We start from the raw sequence: 14,259 nt of genomic DNA, 5'->3' as shown, positions 1-14,259 counted from the left end.
TTAGCCTTGTGTTTTTCTTTCTTATTTGTAGTTGATTAATTAATTTAGGTTGTAGCCAAAAATGCAAATTTTCTTGAACACAAATTCACGGCAAAAAAAAACTCTTTCGCTACCACTGGTGTTTTATTTTCTCTTTTCCTTTTTTTTTTGTTCATAGCGTTTATATTAAGGTAAAAGTGGTTCACACTGCTTTGTGGCACCGGGCATTCCACTTAACCGCAGACACTTGCAGAAAAAACTTTCTTCTCCAATCTCTCGCAGACAAACTCTTTCCTCTCCATCCAGCCAGCTCCAATATCCAGATCCAAAAGAAAGGGAAAAGCCCAGGAAATCGGCCATTTTCCCTAAATTTCCTAATATGGCTTTTTCCTTTCGCTTTTTCCCTTATTTTTGATATTTGGCCCCAAGCGACCTGACATATATCAATTCCAATCTGTGGCCAGCTGTTTCGGCCGCGTTGCCAACCAAATGAACATCATGATATTCACAATAGTGTCAATATGGGGACCTACTAACGCCCTGACATCGCGCACACAACATTGTCGAGCGTGGTTAATGTCGTAATTTATCATAGATGTGATTTCGCTATTAATACAATTCAAATACAACATACCAGCGCACGAGCCTTGAAGCCATCACACCTAATATGGTTGAGAAGTCTTCTAACCAAAGACGAAACGCGTCCCATAGTGGTTGGTGTGTGTTGCTATCTTTGGCTTTCCTTTTCCATTTGCATCTCCGATCATTGAGCTCGTCTCGAAAGAGAAACAAACAAAATAAAGAACCATTGAAATCAATAAAACATACAAAAATGTGCCGGCAATGGTTTCAAGTGTTGCCAATTTGCTTTTTTTTGTCATTTACCGCACTATAAGCAAAGTACTACTTTTCCATCTATTTTTAACCAACGTTTCGTCGACGTTTTTGTTATATGGAGTTCGAAAGCATTCCGCTTGAAAAGCTGAACAGCTTACTTTTGCGCCTATTTTTCGTCAACGTTTTGCCGACGTTTTTTACCATGGCGCAACAATTAAAGGTGGTCTCATTTGTACAACAACCACAAATCATATGATGCAATCTACCATCTTGTCTTCAAGCTGATCGACGTTATGTCAACAAACACAAAGAAATTTGTGTGCGTGTGTATACGTACATAAGCAGAGAATATGCGAAAAAGAAGATAACAAAAAAAAGGAAACAAAAATCTGCCATCTTAATACCGTCAAACCTGGCCGGCTGTTAACAGCTGTTCGCGTGAGACCAAATATTTTAAATCTGCCTTGTGAGTTAACCTTCTTATTGTACCAAGGTCTGCCTGGATACGGTAATCAGAGTTGTATTTGTTGGACATCAAGTTTTTAATCTACCTTGAATTAACAAAAGTGAAGACACACGCAGCCGTTGATGTTGTTCGGCTCTGTGATCTTTGTTCTCTTTTTTGTTTTGATATACTATCCTCAAGTACCACGCGAACCGCATTATCTGATAGATTTTGTGTAAAATCTAAAAACTCTTAGTTATTTTTAAATAATTAAAAAAAAGAAAAATTGAAAAATGGCACATAGACAAGGCAATAAACCACGACTCTCCAAGGGCATATTGGAAATGAAATTTATGCAGCGTACCAAAGCAAAAGTTGACAAAGAAATTGAAGCTGCCGAAGGACGTGAAATGTATTCCAATGAAATTACCGAACGAATGTTAAATAGTAAATCAAACTTTATAATTGAACCAAGTTTTGTACATTGCGAGAATCTGATTGAGGGCCGCCTAAGCTTTCGTGGTATGAATCCTGAAATTGAACGACTTTTAGAATTGGAAAGAGAGGAAAAGGCAGGTGCTGAACGCAAAGATCAACCTGCTGAAGTATCAACGGAGGATATGGCTAAATTCTATCATGTCAACAAGACCATGCCGACGGCAGGGCCAGGGAGAACAATGGAAAATAAATTTAATAAGTACAAAAAGGTTAATGGCAACAAAAGGCACATAAATGATGGCAGAGAGTCCAAGAACAATTCACATCATGGATCGGCGAAGAGGATGAAAGGGGACAACAACAACAACAAAGGGAAATTTATGAAACCCAAAGATGCAGATGATAATTAGTATTTAGTTTTTAAAAGTCACATTGTTCGTTAAGCGCTTTAGTTTTCATTTAGACTTAAAAATGTTTAACTTGTAACCATTACATATTTTAGTTTATCCTTCCTTTTCGACCCTTGGAAACGACTATGGGACAATAATATGTTAAAATATCATATTTTATTATCGTAAAAGAAAATTAATTAAAACCAACAATATTCTTCACCACACGCTATTAATTATGGGACTATGTTTGATTCATAATCTCAAGTGGCTTAGTTGAAATGTAGATCAAGAACTGACCCGAAAATGTACATACATATAATGTTAGTTAATATAACTAATTAGTTTTGAATTTACTTTACTAAAAAAATATAGTATTTAAACAATCAGACATCAAAATTACTTATTTTACCATAAACTGGGAGTTTCCCAGGTGGGGTAATATCTACGACGCTGTTCAAACTCTACCTATGCTCTATTTGGGGCCTGACACGGCAGTTAAGTTTGTTCGTTTCGCTGGGTATGTAAACAGCATATTCATTTTATGGGGTCCTGTGTTGCATGTAGGGCGAATATCTGGGATAGTATAGTCTAACCTCGAACGATACGAATTCACTTTGGTAAACCATCCGGATCTCAATTGGGCCAGAGTAGTTGCGGTCTTCCGAGCTTTTTCGTCATTAGTAATGATAACAGCATCATAGTAGATGTTATGCGAGCCCGCGTTGAGCCTTCAAACATCCAAATATTCTTATCCCTGAGAAGGGGGTTCCAATTCGTTGAATTCCTCTGGTGGAAACTTAAGAAATTTGGTTTAGGTAGAAGTTCACAATGTAACATAACTTAAGGATTTTGGTCTTCTCGTGTGGATGGTCAATGTTTGTCATCTGTTGATGGTTCTTAATGGCAATTTTGATAGGTTTGCAGATTTCACCACCGCCGTGGCCCACAATGAAGCTGTTCACTATCGCAGCAGCCGGTTGTATTACTATCCCATGGCAGCTTGTTGTTCGTACCGGATTGACCCGATGGATTCCTTCATCGGCAAGGTCTGACGCCTCAGTGTACAACACTGCTACAACAACAACAATCGCTGTGCACCCGTTGGGCAGTCACCTTATAACACAGGTTGTTAATAGTCTTTGTCCAATCCCTAAGTGCTGCCGGCTGAACAGTTAAGGCCTTGTTGTTTTTTTTTGCCTTTGGATGTTTTACATTCAGAATTCGTTGTTCAGCGACCATGACCTTGAGCACTTCTTTCGCATCACTCTTCCAGGTGGTGAACAGTGTTGCTGGTGATTTTGTCGGGGGAGATTGCTAGGTTATGATTCCTGAAAAATGTCTCCAGATCCCAGAGGAATGTTTGTCAAAAAGGCCTGCAACCCGTTTCGAGTCGGGAGTTTATTGCCTATTAAAGGCTATCGGCGGGTCGTTGAGAGATCTTATTGTCGACCGAAGTTTATTGGAATGTGTGTCTGTATTGCAGCTTCTGTTATGCTTCATCTTTTTCGCTTGTGTACACCGAGCAATTTTGTTAGTATCCTGGTTAAATTCATTTATCTTTGGGCTGCTAGGGTTGGTTCGGCACAGTTCATCAAATTCACTTGCTAAACTTAAGACTTGGGTAGGGTAAAATTTGATCTTATGTGGAAGTGGCGATCCTCGTTAAGCTCAATATGCGAACAAAGCTTGTTCCGGTCCATAGGAATGATCGCTACGGAAACGTTATGGCGCTAATAACTCGCTTTGTCATCTCACTGAGACATTCAACCCGATGATTCTCCACGACTGCATTTGCAACTACTATGTATATGGAGCAGCTGAGTTCATAGTTATCCCATGCCGTGTTGTCATCGGAATACACCTTCGATTTGGTCCTTGAAGCCCGACCAGTCCGCTTCTTCTGGTTGTCGTACGTTCGACGTCCTGAGACTATGAAGTAATTCGTTCATATCGGTGTAGAATGAATTTCTGTTGAGTTATACGGCGGAATTGACATAGCAAATCGTAGTAAACTGTGTAAAAATACACACATATCAACAAGTTATTTGAATGGTTTACCCAGACAGGAAGAACCAACACTTTCATTCGGAAGAACAAGGGAAGAAGAAATTTGTTTCATACATGTAAAAAAAAAATTTTATAATATCAATAATTTTTACCATAAAATAAAAGGTATGTCCACATGGGTATACAATGAAAATTGTCAAGTAAATTTTTAAAATATTATAATTTTTACCTTAAACATAAAAAGTATGTTATTGAAATATATTCACATAGGTATACAATGAAAATTGTCCCATTTATTAAAAAGTGATGGGGGAATTTTCCAAGTCAAGTTCAAGTAAACTACTTACTGGACAACTTGAAAGAGGTTCAGCATTTTGTGATTATTTCTCGTTTGTTTGTTTGTTTACGTTTTTGCACACATGCTTACTTGTGTGCAAAAGAAATAATGAAAAAGCGCACGCACACACACGCATACCAACATGCATGTTTTACATTACAACAATGTACAACATGCACCGTTAGATTTCTGCGTCATTCATTCTACGTAAAATCTTAAAGCTATTGGGTGTTTTTAACTTTGCAGTGAAGTGAAAAGTGCAAAATGTAAGTACTGTGGTTAATATAGTGTTTTTTGTGCCAAACAAAGTTTTCCAACATGAAATAAATCTGAGGAAACGAGATATTTCATAGAATTCGATAATATAATAACACATTTTTATGTTCTAGGAGCACCCGAAAAGACTATCGCCTGTATGGGGAATTTGAGAGTAAAAACTTGGTACATATGCAAAGCGAAGCCATTGATAGACCATCAAAATTTACACAAAAAAAGGTAACAGTGGCACAATATCTTTTTTATACTCACCACCATAGGATGGAGGTATACTAATCTATTCATTCCGTTTGTTATACCTCGAAATATTCGTTTAAGACCCCATAAAGTATATACATATATATAAATATTGTGCACAGATACTTAGTATCGATGTAGATCGTTGGGGATGGCAAATTTGCCATATTGGTTGAGATTTAGATATAGCTCCCATATAAGCCGATCTCCAGATTTGACTTATTGACCTCCAGGAAGCTGCAATTTTCATCCGATTTGGCTGAAATTTTGCTTGTTGTGTTCCGTTTTGACTTCCAACAACTGTGTCAACTACGGTCCGAATCGGTCTAGAACCTGATATAGCTTCCATATAAACCGATCTCACGATTTAACTTCTTGAGCTCCTGGAAGCCACAAAAATTGTTCGATTTGGCTGAAATTTTGCATGTAATGTTCTGTTGTGACTTCTAATAATTGTGCATAGTACGGTCCAAATCGGTCAATAACCTGATATAGCCCCCATATAAACCGATCTTCCGATTTGACTTCTTGAAATTTTGCATGTAGTGTTCTGTTATTACTTTCAATAATTGTACTTAGTACTGTCCAAATCGGTCAATAACCTGATATAGCCCTCGTAAAAACCGATCTCGCGGTTTGACTTCTTTAGCCCTTACAAGCCCCAATTTTTGTCCGATTTGGCTGAAATTTAGTATGTAGAGTTTTGTTATGACTTCCAACAAATCTGCCTAGTTGGGTCTAAGTTGTTCTATAACCTGATATAGTTCTCATATAAAGCGATCTCCCGATTTGACTTCTTGAGTTCTTATAAGCCGCAATTTTTGTCCGCACTAACTTTCGAAGGAGTAAAGCTAGGCGCCTGAAATTTTGCACAAACACTTTTTAGTAGAGTAGGTCGGTTGGGATTGTAAATGGGGCATATCGGTCCATGTTTTGATATAGCTGTCATATAAACCGATCTGCTATCTCGAATTCTTGAGCCTCTAGAGGACGCAATTCTTATCCGATTTGGCTGAAAATTGTACCACTGCATCTCCCATGACCTTCAACATGTGTTAAATATGGTCTGAATCGGTCAATAACCTGATACAGCTCCCACATAAATCGATCGCCCTATTTTACTTCTTGAGCCCCCAAAGGGCACAATTCTCGTTCGAATTGGCTAAAATTTTACCCAATGAATTCTACTTTGGTCTCCAAAATTAAATTCAATTATGGTCTAAAACGGACCATACCTTGAATAGCATAGCAATTCTGTTCTTTTATCCTTTGTTTGCGATCCATGGTGGACGGTATATAAGATACGGCCTTGGCGAACTTAGCACGCTTTTTCTTGTTCGTTTTATAGCCACCACCATAAGATGGGGGTATACTAATCTAGTCATTCCCTTTGTAACACTTCGAAATATTGATCTGGAACCCCTTAAAGTATATATATTCTGGATCGTCTCGACATTCTAGCCATGTCCGTCCAACATCACGATAGCGGTCGAACGGGTAAAGCTAGCCGCTTGAAATTTTGCCCAGATACTTAATATTGAAGAAGTTTGTTGGGGATTGCAAATGGCCCATATGGGTTCAGATTTAGATATAGCTCCCATATAAACCAATCTCATGATTTGACTTCTTAAGCCCCTGGACGCCTCAATTTTGATCCGATTTGGCTGAAATTAAGAACATAGTGTTCTGTTATGACTTTTAACTACTGTACCGAGAAACGTCCAAATTGGTAAAAAACCTGATATAGCTCCCATATAAATCGATCTTCCGATTTGACTTCTTTGAGCCCCTGGAAGCCTAATTTTTCATCCGATTTGGCTGAAAATTTCTACAAAGTGTTTTGTTATGACTTCCAACAACTCTCTCAAGTACCGTCCAAATCAATCTTTAACCTGATATAGCTCCCATATAAACCGATCTAACGATTTGACTTCTTGAGGCCCTGGATACCTCAATTTTTTCCGATTTGGATGAAATTGTGTACATAGTGTTTCGTTGTGACTTCTAACCACTGTGCCAAAAACCGTCCAAATCGGTCTATAACCTGATATAGCTCCCATACTAACCGATTTCCCGATTTGACTTCTTGAGCCCTTACAAGCCGAAATTGTGCACATAGTGTTTCTTTGTGCCTTCCAACAACTGTACCAAGTACTGTCTAAATCGGTCTATAACCTGATATAGCTTCCATTTAAACCGATTTTCCGATTTGACTTCTTGAGCCCTTGCAAACCGCAATGTGTGTCCGATTTGGCTGAAATTTTGTCTAGTGGTGTTCTGTTATGTCTTCCTACAACTGTGCCAATTACCGTCTTAATCGGTCTATAACCTGATATAGCTCCCATATAAACCGATTTCCCGATTTGACTCCTCCGCAATTTTTGTCCGATTTGGCTGAAATTTTGCACATAGTGTTCTGCTATGACTCTAAACAACAATTTTGCATGTGGTGTTCTGTTATGACTTCCTGCAACTGTGCCAATTAGAGTCTTAATCGGTCTATAACCTGATATAGCTCCCATATAAACCAATTTTCCGATTTGACTTCTTGAGCCCTTACAAGCCGCAATTTTTGTCCGATTTGACTAAAATTTTGCAAATAGAGTTCTGCTATGACTCTCAACAACTGTGCCAAGTACGGTCTAAATCGGTTTATAACCTGATATAGCTCACTTATAAACCGATTTTAGGAGAATCCATGGAGGTGGATTCCCAAAATTCGGCCCGGCCGTACTTAGCACGCTTTTACTTGTTTATAAATGTAATGAAAACCTTCATAGACAGTAGAACAGGGTTTCATGAATATAATAGAAATTATTATTAATTTTATGAAATTTTTTCTTAAATCTTATTAAAATTCTCATTAATGTTATGAAATGTTATGACAAAATCATCAATATCAGGAAATTTTTTCTTTCTGTGTACCGATTCAGATTATTCGTCACGATTATTAACAAATAATATTATTTTATAACATTAACATCTGAAAAAAAAATTAATTTGAATTTATTAAAGGTTCGTAATATTTTGTATAATAAAAATTTATTGCACATTATATAAATTATAATTTTTTATTGTACTTCATTAACCAGTTGATTATCCACCTCCATAATTTCTTACAATTGACAAGAGGTTATTTTTTTACAGCATGCAGGGCATAAAACAGTGACGTAGTATTTGTCCAACTCCAATAGTTACGCAAAAAATTATATGAGCTACCTTTTACGAGTACAGTATCACAGTTCACTGAAAACAAAACAAAAAAACAAATTAATTAGTGTATTATTAGCGTTACAATGTGTTACAACCAATGGCGTAGCTAGGGGCTTGGGTGGGGGGGGGGGAGGGCTAATAATGGCTATTATTAGCGTTACAATATGTTACAACCATTGGTGTAGCTAAGGGTCCCGGGTGGTTGGGGACTTAATCACCCCAGAGAATCTGTAGCCCCCCAGAATTTTCGTCAATATTTATATATGAGTGTCCCAAAATACAAAAAAGTGTTTTTTGAAACACACACCCTCCGACTCAATAAGCAAAATACGAGTTATTATGGCGACCGGTTAACGATAACCCGAGTCGTAATGACGTTCAAAATTAGATGTAGTGCTTTCTAGAGAAACCAGTTAAGTATCTTATATGAAATCGATTAGAGAACCACTAAACAGTAGTGGTGCAGGGTACGCCACTACTGTGGCTGTGATAAAATCTGTAGTTCAACTCAGATATTCCTGCTGATTCGGCCATGTCCGTCTGTCCGCATATCCTTTCTGTGCTGATAGTCTGTCGTTTTTTTCTAACAAAAGTGGAGATCGCAGTTGTTATTCAATCATCACGAACATTTGCATGTATCTCTTTTTAAGCCCAAAGACAAACACTACAATTTTGGTAAAAATCGGTTCAGATTTAGATATAGCTCCCATATATATTATTCGCCCGATTTACACCTTTATAAGGGCCTACTTAAAGTCTATGTCAAATTTTATCAAAATCGGATCAGCTTTGGATATAATTCCCATTATAGTTTTCAACCTACAGAAACAATAGCCCCATGATTCAACTTCGGCTAATATCTTTGTACGGGAGCTATATCTAAATTTGAACCGATTTTGATGAAATTTGGCAGGGGATAATAAAACACTTCATACTAAATTTCGTGCGAATAGGTTTAAAATTTAGACAACTAAGACCATTTAAGTGAATATGATAGTATGGGTATCAAGGTATTGAAGAGTAGAATGGGAATATTGTATTAAAAATTGGGCCCAAGTACCCAGGAAGTCGCCCTAACCCCAAAACTCCTCCAAGCAGAATAATTGAACGTTCATATCAATATGGGGCTCAAATGAAAGATATTCGGGAGTAGATTACGAATCTAAGACACAAAATCAGAATGAAGTATATGGGGTCATACGCCCCCCCCCCCCCACGCGCCAAATGGGCATATTAACCAATTATGAGTATATGGGGCTCGGTTTGTTTGCTTGTTGCGCAGACTAAAAACGGCTAAACCGATTTTCTTAAAATTTTCACAGATTGTGTAGGTTGGCCTGGAAGGAAACATAGGCTATATAATTTTTTGATATCTGAAGGGGGACTCTCCCCCATGCCGTAAAAACACCAACCAAAATCTAAAGTTGGCCGATAAGCAAATATGGGTATCAAATTTTTATTTTTTTTTTTTCTAAAAATACGTCAAATAGGTTCATTGACCCATTATGACAATATGGGACTCAAATGAAAGATATTAAGAGTAGAAAACTAATCTGATATCCAATTTTGGAGCCAAGTGTTTGGGGATACGCCAAAACCCGGCAAATGAATAAATAGACCAATCACGACAATATAGGACTCAAACGAAAGGTGCTTGAGAAAAGAAAACGAATTTGATATACAATTGAAGAGTCATGTGTTTGGGAGTCGCCACACCCCAAAATACCTGCCTAATAGGACATATTTACCGACCATTGCAATATGTGACTTCTGTAAAAGCTATTTGGGAGTAGAGAACGAAATTGATACTCATTTTTGGGACAAAGACCCTGGGGTCCAGTCCACCCTAAAACAGAACTTATTTACCAATCATGCCAATATGGGGCTCATATAAAATGTATTTGAAAGTAGAGCACGAAGCTTATATTTACTTTAAAGGCCAAGTGTCTGGGTGGCCACCCCATCCCCGAACTACCCCATATACAGGAAATATTTGAAAAATGGTTATATAGGACTCAAAAGAAAGGCATTTGGGAGTACAGTAAAATTTTGCCCATGAACCGAGCAGGGGCAAACTTCTCACACATCCAATTTGCGGTAATAATGCAATAAAATGGTCATTTGTTAACCGATTCTCTCGAAATTTGGCAGAAAGGATTTTCTCTTGATTTCATAGAAATCGGTTCAGATTTAGATATAGTTACCATATATGTAAATATATTGTCCGATTTTCACTTCTAGGGCCACTGCAAGCGTATTTATTCACCAATCTTGCCGACATTTTGTACAACGCTTTCCTCGACGATTACTACAATATCTAAGAATTTTGTTAGAAATCGGTTCAGATTTAGATATCGTTCCCATATATATGTTCGTCCGATTTTGAGAAATATTGTAATAAAGTGTTCATTTGTTAACCGATCCTTTCGATATTTAGCATGGCGGATTTTCTTATGACTCTCGACATTACTGGTGAATATCATAGAAATCGGTTCAGATTTAGATATAGCTGCCATATATGTATATCGCCCGATTTTCACTTTTAGAGCTACTGCAAGCGCATTTATTGACCAATTTTGTCAACATTTTGTACAACGCTTTCTTCGATGACTTCCATAATATCTGAAAAGTTTGGTCGAAATTGGTACAGATCTAGATATAGCTCCCATATATATGTTCGTCCGATTTTGAGAAATATTGCAATAAAATGCTCACTTGTTGACTGATTCTTTCGAAATTTAGCATGGCAGATTTTCTTATGACTTTCGACATTACTGGTGAATTTTATAGAAATCGGTCCAGATCTAGATATAGCTGCCATATATGTATATCACCCGATTTTCACTTTTAGAGCCACTGCAAGCGCATTTATTGACCAAATTTGCTAATATTTTGTACAACGCTTTCCTCAACGACTACTACAATATCCAAGAAGTTTGCTTCAAATCGGTCAATATTAAGATATAGCTCCCATGTATAAGTTCGTCCGATTTTGAGAAAAATTGCAATAAACTACTCATTCGTTGACCGATTCTTTCGAAATTTAACATGAAAGATTTTCTTATGACTTTCGACATTACTGAAGAATTTCATTAAAATCGGTCCAGATTTAGATATAGCTGCCATATATGTATATCGCCCGATTTTCACTTCTAGAGCCACAGCAAGGACATTTAATAAACAAATTTTCAAAATTTTTCACAAAGATTTCCTCGACGACTACCACAATATTTAAGAAGTTTGGTCGAAATCGGTTTTAGATATGGTTATCATATAGATGTTCGACAGATTTTGGGTAATTTGGAATAATGTTGTCATTTGTCAACCGTAGTTATTACAGTTTGATCAATTTTGGTGGAAATTTGATACGGATTTTTTAATAACCCATTTGAAAACATCCGCCGAGTTTCATCAAAATTGGTTCAAAATTGGATGTAGCACCCACTTTGTACATATAGGGTAGGTGTAGGGTATTATACAGTCGGCAACCCCCGACTTTTGCCTTTCCTAAGTGGTTTAAATGCTACTTACGGGTATTTAAAATGTGTCGAACATACTCCGGCGATATCATTTTTCCATAATGATGAGTTCCAATTGGAATAGCACGTAAAATATATTCACCTATCAAAACGCCAACAACCCACATCGAAATGGTTTTGTTTAATGTGGTTATGAACATGGATCCTCCTGGCTGTAAGCAGATGGAGTAAAGAATTTAACATTAAGAAATAAATTTAATAAAATCTCTAAATCCGGATTTAATGGCTCGATTATTAATTTTTCCTTTATAAAATCAGTTGACGAGGGCCTTAAATCCGGATTTAATGAGCAGTGTAAACCGGGGTTTTAGTATTGTATAAGTTACCTTTAAAGTTTCTACACTTGCCCTCAGAAATTCAATTTTATCATTTTCATCCACATGTTCCAAGACTTCCGAAATAACTACAGCATCATAATAATTTTTTCTATAACTGGCATGGTGTTCTATGGGTTCAATTTTGTATTGGACTCGATCAACTAGCCCTTGGTTTTGTTCCAAAGCCAAGTGATGACGAGCCAATGCAATTAAATCTTCACTCAAATCCAAGGCTGTTACAGAAGAGCCTATGCGGGCCAAGCTCTCGGTTAGAATGCCTCCACCACAGCCTATTTCCAAAATGTTTTGATTTTTTAACATCTGTGTTGTATTAATGAGTTCAGAAGATATCTTGTGCTGGCTCTTCAGACCCTCACATATGAATGGTATCCTGGAAATGGTGATACTTTAATAAGTAAATTAAAATTTTAAACATTTTACGGCTCACCTGAGTTTGTTTAAGGCGTGCAAAGCTTTTATGGGACCTAGAGGATCCCACCAATAATTGGCTAAGCTTGCATGATGTTTCACTTCGCTCTTAGTTTGATCACTTAGAGTAAAGGTCTTTACTGTTGACCTATCCAATGATGACGATGTAGGATTTTCTTTTGTTTGCAAACACCGCACACCAATAGTGGCCCAGGATTTGTTGGGAATACAGCTAAAGATTGGAAGCCAGAGAATTTTTCCATATAGCTTTTTAACAACTATATAATATGCCTACCTGTTCGGGGCCTGAGCAAGAAACTTTAAAAGCTGACGCTGAACAATCATGTTATTGTGACGGGTGCTGAAACAAAAGTGTTTTGAAAATTATCCGTTAATCACTACGTTGACTTGTTCAACACAGATGGTTTGTAACCAGATTGAAATCCAGTTTTAATAGTTTATATGTGTATGTATATTACTTGCATTCATTAAATACAAATGCTTTACGCTTGTAAATATCCAATTGAAATGTAAATATTACAATTCGACTAAATATGAAATAAAATTTTAAAAAATGTATTACGCTCAAAAAAATGTGTGTATAAGATAAAGTGGAGAACTTTCATATATACATATTTAGTTGAACGTTATCGAGCGTTTGATCTTCTATTCGAAAGAAGAAATTTATTTCCAAGAGAGTGAACCAGCATGTTCAGTTCCGATATCATACCTAGCCAACGTGATCGTTGAATTTTGTTACGCTTAACTATGCCAACCTCTTCAGAGAGCTTCTTTTTCGACTCCGATACTATCCTTCAACGCAGATTGGTCCATACATTTTACGACTAAAATGTATGTTTCTAAACTGCTTACTTACTACTTACGTTGTATATCCATTAGTCGATATTATGCTTAGTTTTATACTTTTTGGTTTAGTAGTTGATCTGTTTCTATAATAAGGCAATTGTAAAGGGTAATTTTTGGCTATTATCTTTTTGGCAAGACTGAATAGCCATACCTGTTTAGCTATGTTCGTTGGTTTGCCGATGATATTAAGCTTGAGGAATTGGTCATTTCGTTTGATAACAGGAAACGGACCTTCATATGGCGGTTGCAAGGTACGGCGTACTGCATCGGTTCAAACAAATACTGCAGATGAAGTGTGCAATTTGTTTTCGATGAATGGAGTCTTTTTTGCGTGATTGGATGTTGGTTGTGGTTTAAGACGTTGCATTATCGATCTCAGACTGTTAAGAAACTCACTCTCGAAAACATTTTTTCTTGTTGTAGTTTCCCCAAGAAACTCGCCAGGCAATCGTAATGTGCACCCGTAAACTAATTCAGTTGGGCAACTTTTAATATCCTCTTTATGTGACGAGGATACCCGATTTTCGGTTTGATAGCTCATTAAATCCGGATTTAAGGCTCTCGTCAGCTGATTTTTTAAAGGGAAAACAGATGATCGAGCCGTTAAATCCGTATTTAAAGAGGTAATACCTCCACCCATTTTTCGATTTGATAGTTCATTAAATCCGGATTTAAGGTAATACCTCCACCAATTTTTCGGTTTGATAGCTCATTAAATTCGGATTTAAGGCGCTCGTCAGCTGACTTTATAAAGGGAAAACAGATGATCGAGCCGTTAAATCCGTATTTAAAGAGGTAATACCTCCACCCATTTTTCGATTTGATAGTTCATTAAATCCGGATTTAAGGTAATACCTCCACCAATTTTTCGGTTTGATAGCTCATTAAATTCGGATTTAAGGCGCTCGTCAGCTGACTTTATAAAGGGAAAACAGATGATCGAGCC

The 14,259-nt window shown here is 37.1% G+C and overlaps 2 protein-coding genes across 2 annotated transcripts; one reads left to right on the top strand and one right to left on the bottom strand.

Moving 5' to 3' along the window:
- The first annotated feature begins 1,420 nt into the window (after positions 1 to 1,420).
- Positions 1,421 to 2,279, top strand: LOC106081745 (M-phase phosphoprotein 6). The gene has a single exon (XM_013243924.2). The coding sequence runs from the start codon at positions 1,555 to 1,557 to the stop codon at positions 2,107 to 2,109; it is 555 nt and encodes a 184-aa protein (XP_013099378.1). The 5' UTR covers positions 1,421 to 1,554; the 3' UTR covers positions 2,110 to 2,279.
- Positions 2,280 to 7,973: 5,694 nt separating this feature from the next.
- On the bottom strand, positions 7,974 to 12,891 carry LOC106081743 (ubiquinone biosynthesis O-methyltransferase, mitochondrial). The gene is made up of 5 exons (XM_013243922.2): positions 12,742 to 12,891; positions 12,466 to 12,678; positions 12,027 to 12,408; positions 11,693 to 11,852; positions 7,974 to 8,194 (listed from the first exon to the last, which is right to left on the bottom strand). Exons 1-5 carry the CDS (start codon positions 12,789 to 12,791, stop codon positions 8,082 to 8,084), a joined length of 918 nt encoding a protein of 305 aa, XP_013099376.2. The 5' UTR covers positions 12,792 to 12,891; the 3' UTR covers positions 7,974 to 8,081.
- Positions 12,892 to 14,259: the final 1,368 nt, after the last annotated feature.

This window comes from Stomoxys calcitrans, chromosome 3 (genome assembly GCF_963082655.1).
Source record: "Stomoxys calcitrans chromosome 3, idStoCalc2.1, whole genome shotgun sequence".
Lineage (NCBI taxonomy): Eukaryota > Metazoa > Arthropoda > Insecta > Diptera > Muscidae > Stomoxys > Stomoxys calcitrans.
The sequence above is the reverse complement of the archived record's forward strand: the minus strand, read 5'-3'. Positions and strand labels throughout refer to the sequence as shown.

Excerpts from the sequence above, each read along its gene's own strand:
- LOC106081745 (XM_013243924.2), top strand. The coding sequence starts at position 1,555 with ATGGCACATAGACAAGGCAATAAACCACGACTCTCCAAGGGCATATTG.
- LOC106081743 (XM_013243922.2), bottom strand. The coding sequence starts at position 12,791 with ATGATTGTTCAGCGTCAGCTTTTAAAGTTTCTTGCTCAGGCCCCGAAC. Across the intron at positions 11,853-12,026 it reads CAAGTGTAGAAACTTTAAAG|CCAGGAGGATCCATGTTCAT; the intron begins GTAACTTATACA and ends ATCTGCTTACAG. Across the intron at positions 8,195-11,692 it reads TCGACACATTTTAAATACCC|TGAACTGTGATACTGTACTC; the intron begins GTAAGTAGCATT and ends TTTTGTTTTCAG.